Here is a 23087-nt window from a genome sequence, read left to right as displayed (position 1 = left end):
ATTTAAAAAACGAGAGGGGCGTGCAAGAGATGCTGTCGGTGGCCAGAAGAATTGCGGGACACTTTCGGCGTACAGGCACCACGTACAGAAGACTGGAGCAACACCAAAAACGCCTGAACCTGCCCTGCCATCATCTGAAGCAAGAAGTGGTATCGAGGTGGAATTCAACCCTCTATATGCTTCAGAGGTTGGAGGAGCAGCAAAAGGCCATTCAAGCCTATACAACTGAGCACGATATAGGAGGTAGAATGCATCTGTCTCAAGCGCAGTGGAGAATGATTTCAACGTTGTGCAAGGTTCTGCAACCTTTTGAACTTGCCACACGTGAAGTCAGTTCAGACACTGCCAGCCTGAGTCAGGTCATTCCCCTCATCAGGCTTTTGCAGAAGAAGCTGGAGACATTGAAGGAGGAGCTAACACAGAGCGATTCCGCTAGGCATGTGGGACTTGTGGATGGAGCCCTTAATTCGCTTAACAAGGATTCACGGGTGGTCAATCTGTTGAAATCAGAGCACTACATTTTGGCCACCGTGCTCGATCCTAGATTTAAAACCTACCTTGGATCTTTCTTTCCGGCAGACACAAGTCTGCTGGGGTTCAAAGAACTGCTGGTGACAAAATTGTCAAGTCAAGCGGAACGCGACCTGTCAACATCTCCTCCTTCACATTCTCCCGCAACTGGGGGTGTGAGGAAAAGGCTCAGAATTCCGAGCCCACCCGCTGGCGGTGATGCAGGGCAGTCTGGAGCGACTGCTGATGCTGACATCTGGTCCGGACTGAAGGACCCGACAACGATTACGGACATGTCGTCTACTGTCACTGCATATGATTCTCTCCCCATTGAAAGAATGGTGGAGGATTATATGAGTGACCGCATCCAAGTAGGCACGTCAGACAGTCCGTACTTATACTGGCAGGAAAAAGAGGCAATTTGGAGGCCCTTGCACAAACTGGCTTTATTCTACCTAAGTTGCCCTCCCACAAGTGTGTACTCCGAAAGAGTGTTTAGTGCCGCCGCTCACCTTGTCAGCAATCGGCGTACGAGGTTACATCCAGAAAATGTGGAGAAGATGATGTTCATTAAAATGAATTATAATCAATTCCTCCGTGGAGACATTGACCAGCAGCAATTGCCTCCACAAAGTACACAGGGAGCTGAGATGGTGGATTCCAGTGGGGACGAATTGATAATATGTGAGGAGGGGGATGTACACGGTGATATATCGGAGGATGATGATGTGGACATCTTGCCTCTGTAGAGCCAGTTTGTGCAAGGAGAGATTAATTGCTTCTTTTTTGGTGGGGGTCCAAACCAACCCGTCATTTCAGTCACAGTCGTGTGGCAGACCCTGTCACTGAAATGATGGGTTGGTTAAAGTGTGCATGTCCTGTTTATACAACATAAGGGTGGGTGGGAGGGCCCAAGGACAATTCCATCTTGCACCTCTTTTTTCTTTCATTTTTCTTAGCGTCATGTGCTGTTTGGGGGGTGTTTTTTGGAAGGGCCATCCTGCGTGACACTGCAGTGACACTCCTAGATGGGCCAGGTGTTTGTGTCGGCCACTAGGGTCGCTTCGCTTACTCACACAGCTACCTCATTGCGCCTCTTTTTTTCTTTGAGTCATGTGCTGTTTGGGGGGTGTTTTTTGGAAGGGCCATCCTGCGTGACACTGCAGTGCCACTCCTAGATGGGCCAGGTGTTTGTGTCGGCCACTAGGGTCGCTTATCTTAGTCACACACCTACCTCATTGCGCCTCTTTTTTTTCTTCTTTGCGTCATGTGCTGTTTGGGGAGTGTTTTTTGGAAGGGCCATCCTGCGTGACACTGCAGTGCCACTCCTAGATGGGCCAGGTGTTTGTGTCGGCCACTAGGGTCGCTTAGCTTACTCACACAGCTACCTCATTGCGAATCTTTTTTTATTTGCATCATGTGCTGTTTGGGGAGTGTTTTTTGGAAGGGCCATCCTGCGTGACACTGCAGTGCCACTCCTAGATGGGCCAGGTGTTTGTGTCGGCCACTTGGGTCGCTTAGCTTAGCCATCCAGCGACCTCGGTGCAAATTTTAGGACTAAAAATAATATTGTGAGGTGTGAGGTGTTCAGAATAGACTGAAAATGAGCGGAAATTATGGTTATTGAGGTTAATAATACTTTGGGATCAAAATGACCCCCAAATTCTATGATTTAAGCTGTTTTTTAGGGTTTTTTGAAAAAAACACCCGAATCCAAAACACACCCGAATCCGACAAAAAAAATTTGGTGAAATTTTGCCAAAACGCGTTCGAACCCAAAACACGGCCGCGGAACCGAACCCAAAACCAAAACACAAAACCCGAAAAATTTCCGGTGCTCATCACGACTTTTCAGGGCTGCCCAGTGCAGCTCCCCTGTTACGTGACCTGCTTCTGCAGGCACCAACTCGAAACTGAGCTCACAGTGCCTGGAGGTGGGGTTATAGAGGAGGCCCCAATGCATCCTGGGACAGTCTAAAGCTTTAGCCTGTTGGTGCTTGGATCAAGATCAATCTCTACACCCAGATGTTTCCCTGTGGAAACCAATGTACCCCGCTACAGAAATTTATTTTCCCATTTTAGAATAAGTTATGCATGCAATTAAACTTACTTCCAACTTTCCAAGGATTTATATTCCCCATACCCAGTGCTACTATACACCACCTCTTATTTTTGTGCATTCAGTTGGTAAATTGGGTTTCCTCTATTCAATAAGATGTATTTAAAATTTCTGTATTTATTTCAGATATGTGTTGACATATTTGACAGTACCTAGTATATGAAGTGCCTATTATAAAAGTGCCAGCTTAAAATCAATAGCAATGTTATACCTGCTTGAAATTAGTTACATGTGCAACAGATATCAATTGTGAATTTGTATTTAAAAAAAAAAAACTAAGAACAAAATGTAAATTCCTATTTGGTATCCATGCTTTTATTTTAAAGAATACTTTCCCAGTTCACAAGCTTCAAAACTTCTCCAAGTAGAGGGAATGGGATGAAATTCATGGTGATGTGCCGCCATGTATCAGTGTGATGTCTGGCTGTGCGTATTACCATCTATTATTACAATAGAAAATCTTAATTCCTCTCAAACTTCTGAGGTGCAAAGGAAATTAACAAAAATACTGGATGTGAAATGCCTTCACCATCACAATGAACTAAATAACTCTCAAACTGTATTAAAATGTATACTTCTGGAAGTTTGTGAATCTTACTTCCAAAACATTTCATTAAAATGAAAGTCAAATGTTTAAAAGGTGCGATTATTCCCTAAAAAAAAACAACAACAACATAAATTATAGTGAGGCTTATACGAAGTCTGGGACAAATGTACAAACACTACAGAGAAGGGTTCAGCCTTCTTTCTACTGAATTAAAATAAAATTATTATATTATATATATATATATATATATATATATATATATATATATATATATATATACATACATATATACACACACACACACACAATTTGCAGAGGTGCGGCACTCATACCAAATAACGGAGATTCAGAGACGTATTCACTTTTGCATCAACGTTTCAATACTTACATATTGTCATCCTGTTATTTGGTATGAGTGCCGCACCTCTGCAAATTGTATCTTTTTTTCTGTGAGGGCACCGCCGCAGCTGCTGTTTGAAGCATGGAGTGCCGGACCAGCGATTCCTCTATATATATATATATATAAAATCGGTAATCGGCTGGGGTGACAATCCTGTCCTGAACAAGTCCAATAGACACCTCTCCAATCATAGTCAAAAATGTTAGGAGCACTCACCAGTCTTCCAATTAATGTGGTAAAAAATTTTATTCGAAGTGACATCAGTGCAAAGAGTAGCAGCATTGTTTCAGTCCACTCTGGGACCTTTGTCAAGCTGCAGACATTGAGGTGATAGGATCATAGTGGACACACACTGTTCTTTGTGCCTCTTGATCCTTTGAGACATGTCTGATCAGTGGTCTTTCTCCATTAAAAATTAACTACCAATTTGGGGAGTGTATAAACTTGCAAAATTACTGGGCCAGTGGAGTTGCCACATTTCTGGCACCACTACTGGCAGTATTTTAAAGATTTGTCCCTCGGATTTGATGTGTAGTAGGTGGAAATTATCATTATCCACCACACTGTACATCTTTAGATCTTTATATACCCCTGAGGAAGTCCTGTTAAAAGGATGAAACGCGTAGGGTTTTAAAGAAACAAGGTGATTAGGACACCCAGTACACATTGGAGAGTCCCCACCACTGAGCTCACATCCTGGGGTGGTTGGTGGCACTCCGGTTTACATCTGTCTTTGTGCAACTTGGTTGTTCCTTGTAATACACCTTGTATGTAATGTAGAGATTGTCTCACATTATATTTTATGTTTGATGTTATCAATAAACATCGGAATTTTATTAATCCAAGGTTCTGTTTTGGGTGTCTACATCTCTTTGGTGAGAGGGTATTTTCTAGGTTTAGCACCTAGTTGAGTATTATTGAACATTGATTGAAAGGAAATAAGAATACCCACTCCAAGTTGGATTTACAATCAAGTTCAATCAGAAACAATGGTTGAAAATAATCTTGCCGTGAAATCCGTAAACTTATATGGATTTATTTATGAACAATTGGTTTTGATGTTCTAGCGTCCTCCGGGCTTCTTCATTTGTCTACATTGTTTTGTTCCCACTAACAGGGGCTCTATCGTGAGGTGCTGCTCTCTGAAGCGCATGAAGTCCACACAGGACGAAACGCGTTGGTAGCTACCTTGATCTAACCTCAAACACTAAGTTAAGATATTTACTCCTCTCTTTTTTTGAAATTTGATCGTTTTATTCCTGTATATTTTATGTCCTACTTTTTATGTTCTTTTTTCCTTGGAGTCTTTTTTTCGAGTATTTTATGCTTTTTTGTGTATGTATTTTTACTGTATAAATTCCCACCTTTTTTAAGACTTGGGTTTGTTTTAGTGCTTCATAAATAAATGTTTTTCCTTTTTTACTAAACTGCCTAGTTTTATGACACGGTCTGGCACCAGCGGTCACCTCTAGTATCTCACTCCCTGTCCACACACTTTTATTCTAGGCATCCATACCAGTGCCTTATCTTACCTGAGGTAAACAGGCTGACGCCCTAATAAACTATAGGGAGTGCCCGCTAAGCAGTTCTTTTTACTCATTTTTACGGTTTGGTCCCAATACTAGTGTTGATATTTGAGATACTGCATCTGTGGCGCTGACAGCTTCCTTGGTACATATACATATATATACACACACACACACATAAATATATGTGTATATGTGTGTGTGTGTGTGTGTGTGTGTGTGTGTGTGTGTGTGTGTGTGTGTGTGTATATATATATATATATATATATATATATATACATACATACATACATACACACACACACTATATATATATATATATATATATATATATACACACACACACACACACACACACTGCTCAAAAAAATAAAGGGAACACTAAAATAACACATCCTAGATCTGAATGAATGAAATATTCTTATTAAATACTTTGTTCTTTACATAGTTGAATGTGCTCACAACAAAATCACACAAAAATCATCAATGGAAATCAAATTTGTTAACCAATGGAGGTCTGGATTTGGAGTCACACTCAAATTTAAAGTGGAAAAACACACTACAGGCTGAACCAACTTTGATGTAATGTCCTTAAAACAAGTCAAAATGAGGCTCAGTAGTGTGTGTGTGTGGCCTCCACGTGCCTGTACGACCTTCCTACAATGCATGGGCATGCTCCTGATGAGGTGGCGGATGGTCTCCTGAGGGATCTCCTCCCAGACCTGGACTAAAGCATCCGCCAACTCCTGGACAGTCTGTGGTGCAACGTGGCGTTGGTGGATGGAGCGAGACATGATGTCCCAGATGTGCTCAATTGGATTCAGTTCTGGGGAACGGGCGGGCCAGTCCATAGCATCAATGCCTTCGTCTTGCAGGAACTGCTGACACACTCCAGCCACATCAGGTATAGCATTGTCTTGCATTAGGAGGAACCCAGGGCCAACCGCACCAGCATATGGTCTCACAAGGGGTCCGAGGATCTCGGTACTTAATGGCAGTCAGGCTACCTCTGGCGAGCACATGGAGGGCTGTGCGGCCCCCCAAAGAAATGCCACCCCACACCATTACTGACCCACTGCCAAACCGGTCATGCTGGAGGATGTTGCAGGCAGCAGAACGTTCTCCTTGGCGTCTCCAGACTCTGTCACCTCTGTCACATGTGCTCAGTGAGAACCTGCTTTCATCTGTGAAGAGCACAGGGCGCCAGTGGCGAATTTGCTAATCTTGGTGTTCTCTGGCAAATGCCAAAAGTCCTGCACGGTGTTGGGCTGTAAGCACAACCCCCACCTGTGGACGTCGGGGCCTCATACCACCCTCATGGAGTCTGTTTCTGATCGTTTGAGTAGACACATGCACATTTGTGGCTTGCTGGAGGTCATTTTGCAGGCTCTGGCAGTGCTCCTCCTGTTCCTCCTTGCACAAAGGCGGAGGTAGCGGTCCTGCTGCTGGGTTGTTGCCCTCCTACGGCCTCCTCCACGTCTCCTGATGTACTGGCCTGTCTCCTGGTAGCGCCTCCATGCTCAGGACACTACGCTGACAGACACAGCAAACCTTCTTGCCACAGCTCGCATTGATGTGCCATCCTGGATGAACTGCACTACCTGAGCCACTTATGTGGGTTGTAGACTCCGTCTCATGCTACCACTAGAGTGAAAGCACCGCCAGCTTTCAAAAGTGACCAAATCATCAGCCAGAAAGCATAGGAGCTGAGAAGTGGTCTGTGGTCACCACCTGCAGAAGAACTCCTTTATTGGGGGTGTCTTGCTAATTGCCTATAATTTCCACCTGTTGGCTATTCCATTTGCACAACAGCATGTGACATTGATTGTCAATCAGTGTTGCTTCCTAAGTGGACAGTTTGATTTCACAGAAGTGTGACGGACTTGGAGTTACATTGTGTTGCTTAAGTGTTCCCTTTATTTTATTGAGCAGTGTAATTATATATATATATATATATATATATATATATATATATATATATATTTCCTTTAAGGACCCTATTCAGTAAGGATTGCCAATTCTGTTCTTTTGCGGAATCTGCAATCCTTTTGTTGGAATGCTGGGGGCCACCAATCGCAGGGCAGGGCCGCCCAGCGCGCGTTATGGCCGCCTTGGTCAAGCCCAACCCTCACACCCCACGTTCGCGCCGCCACACATAGGTAATGGTGCTTTGCTGCCTCCGAACATCTCTGCCTGATTGACAGGCAGAGGCATTTCACATTTACCAAGTTGCGATCCAACCTGAATAAAGTCCTAAGCGCACTGTTCTGTTAAATTGCTCTTCGTCTACTCTATATCACATACAGCATGTAAATGTAAAACAGATCCTTTGTCCTAACTATAAAGGGTCGATATGTCTCTGAACACTCCTTATTGCAATCAAAGTGTTCCCTGACATGTAATTGGAACTCAGATGTATGGAAACGAATATTGGATCTCAATCAGAGCATTGTCGTACAAATGAAGATAATTCTGTATAGACAGAGCAAATGAGTACACTATTATGCAGATTTAAATATTTTTTCTCATCTGCTGAAGGCGCAAGTGTTCAGCACTAAGTAAATTCACAACAAAGGGTAACTAAAACATCAAACTCCTAATGCTAATAAACATAAATAGAAGGGACATCTTCTGCACCAGATGCACATAAACTTACCAGAAGTATAAAAAAATAAAAAAAAATAAAAAACTTTAAAACTGAACTCTTTGTTTGGCTTAATATCATAGCATAAAATATTTACGTGCATAAACACATCAAATTAAGGGGTCTATTCATGAAGCAGTTAAAAGAGTGAAGAAGTGAGTCAGTGGAGAAGTTGCCCATGGAGATTATGTAAATGTATATGTCACGGACTCCTTTTCAAGACAAGACAGAGCTGCCAGCTTTCTCCTTTATTTGCAAATGCAACTGAGCTTGTGCTAATCTGTGCATCTCTTGGTATACATGGGCCTATGGTCTCGGGTCGGGAGGAAAAGCTTGTGTTGTATGCAGAGAGATTATTATATATAGCTTGATATAGATATACGCCTCACCTCATCCAGCAAAATCAAAAGGTGAGAGTGTATGGGTACCATCTATGCCAGTTTATCAGGAACAGTCCTCTGTTTACCCCAACAGAAATGTTCATCCCCCAGTGCATATTTCCAAAAAATCATACTCTTATTGCCTCCATGTAAACGGAATAAGCAGTACAGGTGTAAATATAATAGACAGATATAGGCCTCAGTTCATATAAACTAGTTCCACTTTGCTATTTGGAACAACAGTGAGGACAGTCAGAAATAGAATTTTAGCAACGTTTTACTCAGGTTTTTAATCAGGTGGCTCTAATAGTCCCATGCCGCGTCCAATCAGGTGTCCATTACACGCTTCCTTAAAACTTCCCATTAACTTAAACATACTGCACAACAATGCATAGATGTCAAAATACATTTATACAATAGATACAGATATTGCTTAGTTATTCTGCATACATGGTGGTCCATTACTATGAACACTGGTAAGTAAGACATGAGGGTAAATTTACCACACTGCCCTTTTCAAAACGGACGCTTTATCTGTGGTTTTGGTTGCTGGATTTAAAGATTCAATTCAATCTTATGTCTAGAATCCACTATAGATGCGGGGCTTATAAAGCTCCCATTAATTTGCTGTACAGACCCAGAAATCGTATCAGCTGGCCAAACAAATATGCGAGTGTGCGGACAGCACTCAAAATCCCCATGCAAAGTTCTAGATTTCCACACTTCCTGTACTGATTTGTTGTATTCCTTTTCTATACTTAAAGTTCGGTGAACCATGCAATATTATTCTGCACCAAGACAAAATAAATTCATTATGTGATTATTTTCGTGGAATACGCCACCTAAAAGAGTGTAACTCTACATCAATGACATTGATATTTCAAAAGGCGGACTTCTTTACAGACTATTACATTTTTATTTGCCAGGTGTTAAAATGCTGTTTTCCTTATTTATGTTGAAACTGTATTATTATTCAGAATTCTATAACTTGTCAAGTAATTTGTTATGTGAATACATTCAATAAAATGGAAAGCTCAGCCCAATGGCTTCCAGCCATTTTCACAATATTATGTTTTAATAAATTTGCAATGGAAAACAGCTCTTAAGATGCAGAGATGTGCATCACCATAGTTTCACATGAATATATTAAACATTATGTAGGAAAGAATATTTTGCTCTAGTTAGTGTTATTTATATGCATTTTCTCCTAGCCCAATGTTGATTGTGATACTAAATAATGCTAAACACCCTTGGCATTGAAGTGTTGTTCACATCCAAGTCATTAAATAGCAGAACTCCAGTGCATTTGTTTTATGCCAATTTTAAAATTCCGAACACAGCGCATTCTGTGCTATTATTATTATTTATATTACCCTTTTCACACAGCTGGCAAACGCAGCAACATATGAAACACTGTAAAGACACTTCAGTGCATTATCATTTTAATAAATGTGTCAAAGCACTTTGCATTGTGTTTCTAATGATGTTGCTTACACAAAGACCCTGAATAAAGATTGCAAAATGCATACGAAAAGCTTTTTTTTCTGCCTTAGGAAGAATACAGCTGGTTTGTGAACTATATTTAACACCTTCAAAAGACATATTGCTTGGGGGATGGATAGGGTTATGGTAGGGGTTAATTGACAATAATGCTCTCTGAGTAATCCTGCTAATAGAAAGTATGGTACGAAACCCTTTCACTTCCACTTAATAGAAATCTCAAAACTTACTTCATTTTTAAGGGCGGGGGGGGGGGGGGGGGGAAATAAGATTTTAAACCTACCTGTAAATCTTTTTCTCGTAGTCCGTAGAGGATGCTGGGGACTCCGTAAGGACCATGGGGAATAGACGGGCTCCACAGGAGACATGGGCACTAAAAAGAACTTTAGGTATGGGTGTGCACTGGCTCCTCCCTCTATGCCCCTCCTCCAGACCTCAGTTAGAGAAACTGTGCCCAGAGGAGACGGACAGTACGAGGAAAGGATTTTGTAAATCCAAGGGCAATATTCATACCAGCCACACCATTCACACCGTATAACATGGGAGATACGAACCAGTCAACTGTATGAAACAAAACCAGTATCAGTCCAAAACTGATCCAACTGAAAAATATAACCCTTATGTAAGCAACAACTATATACAAGTCTTGCAGGATGTTGTCAGCACTGGGACGGGCGCCCAGCATCCTCTACGGACTACGAGAAAAAGAATTACCGGTAGGTTTAAAATCTTATTTTCCCTTACGTCCTAGAGGATGCTGGGGACTCCGTAAGGACCATGGGGATTATACCAAAGCTACCAAACGGGCGGGAGAGTGCGGTTGACTCTGCAGCACCAAATGAGCAAACATTAGGTCCTCATCAGCCAGGGTATCAAACTTGTAGAATTTTGCAAAAGTGTTTGAACCCGACCAAGTTGCTGCTCGGCAAAGTTGTAATGCCGAGACGCCCCGGGCAGGCGCCCAAGAAGAGCCCACCTTCCTAGTGGAATGGGCCTTAACCGAATTCGGTAACGGCAATCCAGCCGTAGAATGAGCCTGCTCAATCGTGTCACAGATCCAGCGAGCAATAGTCTGCTTAGACACAGGAGCGCCAACCTTGTTGGCTGCATACAGGATAAACAGAGCCTCTGTTTTCCTAACCCGAGCCGTTCTGGCCACATACATTTTCAATGCCCTGACCACATCCAGGGACTCGGAATCCTCCACGTCCCTTGTAGCCACAGGTACCACAATAGGTTGGTTCATATGAAAAGAAGAAACCACCTTAGGCAAAAATTGAGGACGAGTCCGCAACTCAGCTCTATCCACATGGAAAATCAGATAAGGGCTTTTGTGAGACAAAGCCGCCAACTCAGACACTCGCCGCGCCGAAGCCAAGGCTAATAACATGACCACTTTCCAAGTGAGATACTTCAACTCAACTGTTTGAAGCAGTTCAAACCAGTGAGACTTAAGAAACCGTAACACCACGTTAAGGTCCCATGGTGCCACCGGAGGCACAAAAGGAGGCTGGATATGCAGCACCCCCTTCACGAAAGTCTGGACTTCCGGAAGAGAAGCCAATTCCTTTTGAAAGAAAATGGATAGGGCCGAAATCTGAACCTTAATGGAGCCCAACTTTAGGCCCAAATTTACTCCAGTTTGCAGGAAGTGGAGAAAACGGCCCAGATGGAATTCTTCCGGAGGAGCAGCCTTGGCTTCACACCAAAACACATACTTCCTCCAGATACAGTGATAATGTTTCGATGTCACCTCCTTCCTAGCCTTAATCAGAGTAGGAATGACCTCCTCCGGAATGTCCTTCTCTGCTAGGATCCTGCGTTCAACCGCCATGCCGTCAAACGCAGTCGCGGTAAGTCCTGGAACAGACAGGGCCCTTGTTGTAACAGGTCTTCCCTGAGAGGAAGAGGCCACGGATCTTCTGTGAGCATTTCCTGCAGATCCGGATACCAGGTCCTTTGAGGCCAATCTGGAACAATGAGAATTGCCTGAACCCCTCTTCGTCTTATGATTCTCAGTATTTTTGAGATGAGAGGAAGAGGAGGGAACGCATAGACCGACTGAAATACCCACGGTGTCACCAGTGCGTCCACTGCAACCGCATGAGGGTCCCTTGACCTGGCGCAATATCTCGGAAGTTTCTTGTTGAGACATGAAGCCATCATGTCTATTTGAGGCAGTCCCTACTGACTTGCAATCTCTGCGATGACTTCCTGATGAAGTCCCCACTCTCCTGGATGCAGATCGTGTCTGCTGAGGAAGTCTGCTTACCAGTTGTCCACTCCCGGAATGAAGACTGCTGTCAGAGCGCTTACATGACTCTCCGCCCATCGAAGAATCTTTGAGGCTTCTGCCATTGCCACTCTGCTCCTTGTGCCGCCTTGGCGGTTTACATGAGCCACTGCTGTGATGTTGTCTGACTGAAGCAGAACCGGTAGACCTTGAAGTAAGGTCTGCGCCTGACGAAGGCCGTTGTATATGGCCCTTAATTCCAGAATGTTGATGTGTAGACAAGCCTCCTGGCTTGACCACAGACCTTGGAAGTTTCTTCCCTGTGTGACTGCTCCCCATCCTCGGAGGCTCGGGTCCGTGGTCACCAGAACCCAGTACTGGATGCCAAACCTGCGACTCTCTAGAAAGTGAGTACTCTGCAGCCACCACAGGAGACACACCCCGGCCCTGGGGGACAGGCGGATCATCTGATGAATCTGTAGATGTGACCCGGACCACTTGTCCAGAAGGTCCCACTGAAAAGTCCTGGCATGGAACCTGCCGACTGGAATGGCCTCGTAAGACGCCACCATTTTTCCCAGCACTCGAGTGCAGTGATGTACCGACATCCTGTCTAGCTTCAACAGGTCCTTGACCAAGCTCTGAAGTTCCTGGGCCTTTTCTTTTGGAAGAAAAACCCTCTTTTGTTCCGTGTCCAGAATCATGCCTAAGAAAGGCAATTGGGTCATTGGAACTAACTGTGACTTTGGTAGGTTTAGGATCCAACCGTGTTGTTGCAACACCCTCAGGGAGAGTGATACGCTGTCCATTAATCGTTCTTTCGATCTCGCTTTTATCAGGAGGTCGTCCAAGTATGGGATAATTGTGACACCCTGCTTGCGCAGGAGCACCATCATCTCTGCCATTAATTTGGTAAAAATCCTCGGGCCATGGAAAGCCCAAACGGCAACGTCTGAAATTGGTAATGACAATCCTGCACCACAAATCTCAGGAACGCCTGATGAGGTTGATAAATGGGGACATGAAGGTATGCATCCTTTATGTTTAGGGACAGCATATAATCTCCCCCCTCCAGACTTGCGATGACCGCTCTGAGCGATTCCATCTTGAACTTGAACCTCTTCAAGTATAGGTTTAAGGATTTTAAATTCAGAATGGGTCTGACCGAACCGTCCGGTTTCGGGACCACAAACAGGGTTGAGTAATAGCCCATCCCCTGCTGTAGCGGGGGAACTTTGACCACCACTTGTTGAAGGCACAACTTTTGAATTGCTGCCAGAACTACCTCCCTCTCTGGGGAAGAAGTCGGCAGTTCCGATTTGAAAAACCGGCGAGGAAGCACCTCTACGAATTCCAGCTTGTACCCCTGGGAAACAATATCATTTGCCCAGGGATCCACCTGAGAGTGAACCCAGACCTGGCTGAACAGACGAAGACGTGCACCCACAGGAGCGGACTCCTCCTGCGGAGCCCCAGCGTCATGCAGTGGATTTAGTAGAAGCCGGGGAGGACCTTTGTTCCTGGGAACTGGCTGTAGTTGGCAGCTTTTTCCCCTTACCCTCACCTCTGGCAAGAAAGGAAGATCCCCGAGATCTCTTGGATTTATGCGAACTGCATCTGATAATGTGGCGCTTTCTTAGGCTGTGAGGAAACAGAAGGTAAAAAAAGTTGATTTATCTGCAGTAGCCGTGGAAACCAGGTCTGCGAGACCTTCCCCAAAAAATTCCTCACCCTTGTAAGGTAAAACCTCCATATGCCGTTTTGAATCGGCATCACCCGTCCACTGTCGGGTCCACAGTGCTCGCCTGGCAGAAATCGCCATAGCGTTCGCTCTGGACCCCAGTATGCCTACATCCCTCTGAGCCTCTCTCATATAAAGGACCGCATCCTTAATATGGCCCAGGGTCAATCAAATAGTTTCCTTATCCATTGTATCCATATCAGTAGATAAGGTATCGGTCCACGCTATAACAGCGCTACAAACCCAGGCCGACACTATTGCCGGTCTGAGTAAGGTACCGGTATGAGTGTAAATTGACTTCAAGGTAGTTTCCTGCTTGCGATCCGCAGGATCCCTGAGGGCAGCGGTATCCTGAGACGGCAGCGCCACCTTTTTGGAAAGGCGCCTCAACGCCTTGTCCACCCTTGGGGAGGATTCCCACCGTATCCTGTCCTTGATCGGGAAAGGATACGCCATAAGAATCCTTTTGGGAATCTGCAGTTTTTGTCTGGAGTTTCCCAAGCACTTTCAAATAACTAATTTAATTCAAAAGAAGGTGGAAAAATAACCTCAGGCTTCTTTTCTTTAAACATGTGGATTTTTGGATTAGGCACCGCGGGGTCATCTATAATATGCAGCACATCCTTTATAGCAATAATCATATAATGAATACTCTTTGCCAATTTTGGCTGCAACCTCATCATAATCGATACTGGATTCAGAATCTGTGTCGATATCAGTGTCAACTACCGGAGAAAGTGGGCGTTTTTGAGACCCCGAAGGCCCCTGTGACATAGGGAAAGGCAGGGTATGACCCTCTGTACTGTCCCTGGACTCTGCTTTGTCCAAACGTTTGTGCAATAAATTTACATTTGCATTTAAAATATTCCACATTTCCATCCAGTCATGTGTCGGCGTTGCAGACGGAGACACCACACTCATGCGCTCCACCTCATCCCTAGGAGAGCCTTCCGCTTCAGACATGCCGACACGCACGTACTGACACACCACACACTCAGGGAAGACTCTATCTGGAGACAGTTTTCCCACAAGGCCCTTTGGAGAGACAGAGAGAGAGAGAGTATGCCAGCACACACCCAGCGCCAATAACCCTGGAAAAGAAAATTACCCAGATACAGCGCTATTTGTATATTCACTGCGCCCAATTATGTGCCCCTCCCCCCTTCTTTAAAACCCTCTGTCACAGGTGATCAGCAGGGGAGAGTCCGGGGAGCCAGCTTCTCAGCGTGTACTTTTGGAGAAAATGGCGCTGGTGAGTGCTGAGGGAGAAGCCCCGCCCCTCAGTGGCGGGCTTCGGTCCCGCTCTTTGAACAAACTGGCGGGAATACCAAAACACACAAATAAGTGTATATTTACTTACAGCCAGTCCTAGAGGAATACATTGCTGCCCAGGGCGCCCCCCCGCGCCCTGCATCCAACAGTGTGCGCTGTGTGTGTTCTGTGGGAGCAATGGCGCGCAGCATCACCGCTGCGCGATACCTCAGTGAAGATCTGAAGTCTTCTGCCGCCTCTGAAGTCTTCTGCCTTCCTATACTCACCCGGCTTATATCTTCCGGCTCTGCGAGGAGGACGGCGGCGCGGCTCCGGGACGAACCGCTAGGGGAGACCTGCGTTCTGACTCCCTCTGGAGCTAATGGTGTCCAGTAGCCTAAGAAGCAGAGCCTAGCATTTAAGTAGGTCTGCTTCTCTCTCCTCAGTCCCACGATGCAGGGAGTCTGTTGCCAGCAGGTCTCCCTGAAAATAAAAAACTTAACAAAATACTTTCTTTTCAGGAAGCTCGGGAGAGCTCCCTGAAATGCACCCAGTCTCCTCTGGGCACAGTATTAAACTTAAACTGAGGTCTGGAGGAGGGGCATAGAGGGAGGAGCCAGTGCACACCCATATCTAAAGTTCTTTTTATTGCCCATGTCTCCTGTGGAGCCCGTCTATTCCCCATGGTCCTTACAGAGTCCCCAGCATCCTCTAGGACGTAAGAGAAACAACTAGTTGAAACAACATGGCACCTTCTATGTCAGCTGGATCATAATAGTGGGTGTACACAACCCTGCTGCAGCCACCGAAAATAGGATAGCAGTGACAAATGAAAATGGGGCTGTTTCCGAGAATTGGTTATAGCCTGCCTGATGCAGCTGAAACAAAAAATTCCTGATAAGACGTGCCTCACGCTGGCTTAATAGGGTTATTAGGATATTGCCCAGTGAGAACTTTAGCCGCAGTAGTTTACCGTGGCTAAAAGGATACCGCTCTATATACGATACACAATTAGTCCCTGTGCAATAAAACCCTACTTCTATACTAGTCTGACTCTAAACACTTAATTAGAACGCAAAACAATGCATTTCCAGAGGTGTATACAACTCAAGAGGTGTCTGACTTAATTTCACTAATTAAGCACTTGGTTTACTCCAACTCACCATTGGCATGTCTTTTCATAGACCCTGTAGCAGGTATAAAAAGATACACCTTCTAAGAGGAGTGCACGCGTATTTCTGCAGGTTTGCATGAACTCAATCTTACTGTACTTGGCTTCAGGGCCATCTTAACTTATAGGCACACTGGGCAGATGTCCAATACCCCAAGATTATAGGGTCTTTCAGCAGGGACAGGGGTCATGTGCCCCTTGGGCTGGTGAATAGGGAGGTAGTTAGGGAATGCTGCCCAGCTGCTCTGATTGTGAATTACACACAATCAGAGTGACCAGGCAGGATTCTCTACCTGCCTCCCAGCCTGCAGCCATACAGTGAGCCATCAAAGTGCCGATAGCCATTTACTGTATGGAAGCTATGGAGAAGCTATGCGGGACAAAGGAGGAGTAAGTAAGTTACTATTTTTATTTTTTCATTTATTCCCATGAATGGGTGGAGAGGGGCCCCAGCACATTGCTTTCCCAGGGCCTGCTTGGCTGCACCAATCCTCCAGTATGGGCGAATATGAACACATATGTCATTTCCACAAATATTTGGGAGACTAATAATTACGGAATGTTACTCATGTTGCCTGTCCTGCCTAATATCCACAAATATATGTATTTTATTGTACACTGTGAAATGCAGACAAATTCACTTAAAACATTCATTAATTTAATTAATGTTTCAGCTCATGGTTTAAACGTTTTGTTTTAACCAATAAAGCAGTTTTAAATGTATGCTTTTTTGATTGTCACTCACTTACTCAACTTGTGTCCCAATGTTGTCAAAAAAGAAAAGAACTCTAGAAATCTGCAGGTCTGAAGTATCTGGTACCAAGAGAGTTTCATGTTGCATTTGTAATAAAACACTGTGCAGGATGGCTGGCAATAAATATTCATTTTATACATACAGTATATATATCTACAGAAAAGGCTTCCAAAAAAAAAAAAAAACACTTACTAAAAATGAAAGGGGGAGTGGCAGACTGCCTCATTACTGCAATGAATAGGATTCTGGTAAAAAATCTGAATTAGTGTATGTTCTAGCAGATTTAAGCTACAGCAAACAGGGACTTGCACTATTATGACACATGGTGGGTTGTTCAGGCCTCAATGAAATATCAATGACATCTGCAGAGAACTCGCCAACTACGCAGTAAAACAACCTTTGCTGAACTCCGGGCAGGATTTCTGGAAAGCATCAGAAATGAAGGGAAACCAGTATGCCTCACACTTCAGTAATTAGCAGCATTTACACATCAATTTTACATAGCGATATAGGAGCGTGAACCTCTCCAGGGAAAGCAGTCAGAATACCGTCGCCAGCAGCCTGACACTAGTCTGAATGCAGACACCGGCATTCAGAAAGTAAGCAACATCCCAGCGGGAACTGGGATCCTCATAGAGGGTTAGGCACAAAGGGGGGAGGTTAGGGTTAGGCTGTGGGAAGGGAGGGATAGGGTTAGGGGGGAGGGGAGAGGGTAGAACACCCTTTACTCACCCATGACGGTACAGGTTGAGTATCCCTTATCCAAAATGCTTGGGACCAGAGGTATTTTGGATATCGGATTTTTCCGTATTTTGGAATAATTGCATACCATAATGAGATATCATGGTGATGGGACCTAAATCTAAGCACAGAATGCATTTATGTTTCGTATACACCTTATACACACAGCCTGAAGGTCATTTTAGACAATATTTTTTATAACTTTGTGCATTAAACAAAGTGTGTCTACATTCACACAATTCATTTATGTTTCATATACACCTTATATACACTGCCTGAAGGTCATTTAATACAGTATTATTAATAACTTTGTGTATTAAACAAAGTTTGTGTACATTGAGCCATCAAAAAACAAAGGTTTCACTTTCTCACTCTCACTCAAAAAAGTCCGTATTTCGGAATATTCCGTATTTCGGAATATTTGGATATGGGATACTCAACCTGTATTTTCAACTGCGATATCCCAGTGTCCGTATTTTGATAGCCGGGATACCATACGCCGGGATCTCATATTGATCCCCTCTCCGGCAATGGAAAGCAAGGGGGACAACAAAACATGCAAAGGCACCACACATTCCAACACAATTATGTATACAGATTTAAATGCTCAATCATATAAGCAATTTCCAGCAATTCTCAAGGAGGACCAATGATATGGCATGGAATAAAGGTTGTGCTGCACACATAGAGATCATAATTTTACATCATACAACTGTTGTGTTGATAACTGCAGGTGCAATTAGGAGCTAAACTGCTGGTACTTTATCCTCATTCACTTTCTCTCTCTCCAAGGCTTAGTAATAAACCCCACAGCAATGAAAGGATGCTCTCAAAACTTGAACCTGCATTGCTGCTATTTATTAACTACAATTACATATACTGGTTTATTGAAATTACTTGTCTATATCAGATTGATCAGAACCTAATTACAAAACGATGACATTTAATACAAGACAGTTTTTAAAAGTTCTACATACGTGAGGTATGTTCCTCTAGTATTGATGCCCATCATAAGATCAACTTTCTTCATCGGTGTGTCCAGGGTGTTGGTCAAATTAATGGCACTAGCATTGTTCACCAAGATGTCTATACCTATTTAAATGACAAAGTATTAGCATTAGCTCATATTTTCCCACTCAGCAGAAAAGATGTCCTGGCAGAGGCAGTTAGTGCACCAGGTCAAGATAGACTGCCTATCACCAATTCCACACTGTACCCCAGGACGCTGCTGAAAAGGGGTTGGGTGCAATAAAATTAAAAAATTCAAAATAAGCAAACATTTATCATACAAACTATTATATCTGTATTTATTTTGAATTAATGAACATTTAAAAACTAAAGTTAATATAAAGTGAATACACAAATATGCCATTACACACAAGATGACAAGGCAAAGGCTAACTTGACAAGCAAATAGGTTCCGGACCTGTCATGACTATCTATGCATCAGTTATGCACTGTATAATGCTTGAAAAAGGTGGTTATGTTCAACCACAGAATAAAATAAAAATGCAAGAAATAAGAAAAACACACTCTGCAGAGGTGGTAGGGGAGCTGCAGCCTTTCATGTGGACACCTTGGAGAACAAACAAAGTCCATGAGTCACATTTGCACTTTACTTTCTTAATCCTCATTTAGAAAGTGAAGAGCTGCCTCCTTAGCTAAGGTGAGCCTAAAGCAAGAAACCATCGGAAGAACTGCCTTGTCCTCATGATACTCAGGTGTGTTCGAGCTGGTCACTTCTTTTCATCTAACTAACGATAGCTGGAAGAAAAGTTAGCTCACAAAGTTGCTGAACAGCACTCTTTGGGTTCTTCAGAAAGATAGTCTTCAGGTTGCCGACTGTCGGGATCCCGGCGCATAGTATACCGGCGACGGAATCCCGACAGCCGGCATACCGAAAGGTATTCTCCCTCGTGGGGGTCCACGACCCCCCTGGAGGGAGAATAAATAGCGCGCCACCGTGCCCGCAGCGTGGCGAGCGCAGCGTGGCGAGCCCGCAAGGGGCTCATTTGCACTCGCCACGCTGTCTGTATGCCAGCGGTCGGGCTCCCAGCGCCGGTATGCTGGGAGCCCGGCCGCCGGCATACCATACTACACCCCTTCAGAATAAGTCAAGGCCCCACTGAGTAACTGGACAGAGAAAAAGTGTAGCTCACCACATGCAAAAGTATCTTTACTTGTGGTTTGAAAAAGAATAATAGAAGGCAGAAATCTGCACCTTGAGAAAGTTCAAGGCCTGTCCTGACCTCCAGTGGTCAGAAGGGAATCTCGCACCAGAACCAAAACAGGTCTTCAAAATCCTGTATTAGAAGTGAAATCAACAAGGTTGCCTTGCAAAGAGCATTACAAGTATGAATCATAAAATGCTATTGCCTGGGCTAATTTTGGGAGCTGACCAGCACACTATGGGGGTATTCAGTTGAAGTCGGAAACTGCAGTCTTGTCGGAAAGACAGCAGTTTCCGAGTTTTTTAGGTCGGAAGGGGTTCCAACCTATTCAATCGGGCAGCTTTTTTTTCCGACAAGTTGGCAAATCCACCTTGTCGGAAAACACGTGGATCGGGGGGGATTAGCCACGAATCCACGTGTTTTTCGGATCCCGCGGTGGCCACGGTTAAAAAACGTCGGGTTGGCATTGTCGTGAAAGGCCAAATCCTGTCGCTCATTGAATACTGAGAGGTCAGATCCTTTCCCTCGGACAGGATCACACATCTATTGAATATACCCCTGTGACTTTAAAAATAGAAACACAAAATTTGATGGCAAATAAGAACCACTTGGCCCATCTAGTTAACCCTTAGATAAATATGAGATACATATCCGATAGATATGAGATAGAGCTAGCTATATATACACAGATGCGTCCTCATACATCTAGTCTCAATAAGCCATGCAGCGCAAGATGCAACTGTGCTAATGTAGGGCATCTTTTTTTTGCAGAAAATGAGTCTTAGTCGCAATGCAACTAGGACACACAAGGAGACTGCGTCAAGAGGGGCTTGTTTAACATGACTGCAGCAAAGATGTGTGAGGACAGATCAGTGTGAGATGGCTAGATATGAAGTAGGCAGATAAATTTAAAGGTAACCTACTCATAACTACTGTATATGGTCGTGAAGGCTGGCCTCCAAATTACAAAACCCCAAAAGCTCCATCCCCACACACAGAAAATACTCACAAGCTCCCAAAAAAAATAAGAATTTACTTACCGATAATTCTATTTCTCGGAGTCCGTAGTGGATGCTGGGGTTCCTGAAAGGACCATGGGGAATAGCGGCTCCGCAGGAGACAGGGCACAAAAAAGTAAAGCTTTACTAGGTCAGGTGGTGTGCACTGGCTCCTCCCCCTATGACCCTCCTCCAGACTCCAGTTAGGTACTGTGCCCGGACGAGCATACACAATAAGGGAGGCATTTTGAATCCCGGGTAAGACTCATACCAGCCACACCAATCACACCGTACAACTTGTGATCTAAACCCAGTTAACAGTATGACAACAGAAAGGGCCTCTTAAAGATGGCTCCTTAACAATAACCCGAATTAGTTAACAATAACTATGTACAAGTATTGCAGATAATCCGCACTTGGGATGGGCGCCCAGCATCCACTACGGACTCCGAGAAATAGAATTATCGGTAAGTAAATTCTTATTTTCTCTATCGTCCTAAGTGGATGCTGGGGTTCCTGAAAGGACCATGGGGATTATACCAAAGCTCCCAAACGGGCGGGAGAGTGCGGATGACTCTGCAGCACCGAATGAGAGAACTCCAGGTCCTCCTTTGCCAGGGTATCAAATTTGTAAAATTTTACAAACGTGTTCTCCCCCGACCACGTAGCTGCTCGGCAGAGTTGTAATGCCGAGACCCCTCGGGCAGCCGCCCAAGATGAGCCCACCTTCCTTGTGGAGTGGGCTTTTACAGTTTTAGGCTGTGGCAGGCCTGCCACAGAATGTGCAAGTTGAATTGTGTTACAAATCCAACGAGCAATCGACTGCTTAGAAGCAGGTGCGCCCAACTTGTTGGGTGCATACAATATAAACAGCGAGTCAGATTTTCTGACTCCAGCCGTCCTTGCAATGTATATTTTTAAGGCTCTGACAACGTCCAACAACTTGGAGTCCTCCAAGTCGCTAGTGGCCGCAGGCACCACAATAGGTTGGTTCAGATGAAATGCTGATACCACTTTAGGGAGAAAATGCGGACGAGTCCGCAGTTCTGCCCTATCCGAATGGAAGATTAGATAAGGACTTTTATAAGATAAAGCCGCCAATTCAGATACTCTCCTGGCAGAGGCCAGGGCTAGTAACATAGTCACTTTCAATGTGAGATATTTCAAATCCACCTTTTTCAATGGTTCAAACCAATGGGATTTGAGGAAATCTAAAACTACATTTAGATCCCACGGTGCCACCGGAGGCACCACAGGAGGCTGTATATGCAGTACTCCCTTGACAAAAGTCTGGACCTCAGGGACAGAGGCCAATTCTTTTTGGAAGAATATTGACAGGGCCGAAATTTGAACCTTAATGGATCCCAATTTGAGACCCATAGATAATCCTGATTGCAGGAAATGTAGGAAACGACCCAGTTGGAATTCCTCCGTCGGAACCTTCCGATCCTCGCACCACGCTACATATTTTCGCCAAATGCGGTGATAATGTTTCACGGTGACTTCCTTCCGTGCCTTAATCAAGGTAGGAATGACTTCTTCTGGAATGCCTTTCCCTTTTAGGATCTGGCGTTCAACCGCCATGCCGTCAAACGCAGCCGCGGTAAGTCTTGAAAAAGACAGGGACCCTGCTGTAGCAGGTCCCTTCTCAGAGGTAGAGGCCACGGTTCGTCCGTGAGCATCTCTTGAAGTTCCGGATACCAAGTCCTTCTCGGCCAATCCGGAACCACTAGTATTGTTCTTACTCTTCTTTGCCGTATGATCTTCAATACCTTTGGTATGAGCGGCAGAGGAGGAAACACATACACTGACTGGTACACCCAAGGAGTTACCAGTGCGTCCACAGCTATTGCCTGTGGATCTCTTGACCTGGCGCAATATTTGTCCAGTTTCTTGTTGAGGCGAGACGCCATCATGTCTACAATTGGTCTTTCCCAACGGTCTATTAACATGTTGAAGACTTCTGGATGTAGACCCCACTCTCCCGGATGAAGATCGTGTCTGCTGAGGAAGTCTGCTTCCCAGTTGTCCACGCCCGGGATGAACACTGCTGACAGTGCTATCACGTGATTCTCCGCCCAGCGAAGAATCTTGGCAGCTTCTGCCATTGCACTCCTGCTTCTTGTGCCGCCCTGCCTGTTTACATGGGCGACCGCCGTGATGTTGTCCGACTGAATCAACACCGGCTTTCCTTGCAGGAGAAGTTCCGCCTGGCTTAGAGCATTGTAGATTGCTCTTAGTTCCAGAATGTTTATGTGAAGAGACTTTTCCAGACTCGTCCATACTCCCTGGAAGTTTCTTCCTTGTGTGACTGCTCCCCAGCCTCTCAGGCTGGCGTCCGTGGTCACCAGGATCCAATCCTGAATGCCGAATCTGCGGCCTTCTAATAGGTGAGCCTTCT

At 44.6% G+C, this 23087-nt stretch overlaps 1 protein-coding gene across 1 annotated transcript in view; it reads right to left on the bottom strand.

Annotated features, from left to right (window-relative positions):
* HSDL2 (hydroxysteroid dehydrogenase like 2) overlaps window positions 1-23087 on the bottom strand; it is a 108193-nt gene that overhangs the window by 46381 nt on the left and 38725 nt on the right. Inside the window, exon 5 of the mRNA XM_063914715.1 lies at window positions 18495-18609. Within this exon, the coding sequence (XP_063770785.1) occupies window positions 18495-18609 (115 nt within the window). The remainder of the gene's footprint in view (window positions 1-18494; window positions 18610-23087) is intronic.

This window comes from Pseudophryne corroboree, chromosome 1, assembly GCF_028390025.1.
Source record: "Pseudophryne corroboree isolate aPseCor3 chromosome 1, aPseCor3.hap2, whole genome shotgun sequence".
NCBI classification, from domain to species: domain Eukaryota; kingdom Metazoa; phylum Chordata; class Amphibia; order Anura; family Myobatrachidae; genus Pseudophryne; species Pseudophryne corroboree.
The sequence above is the reverse complement of the archived record's forward strand: the minus strand, read 5'-3'. Positions and strand labels throughout refer to the sequence as shown.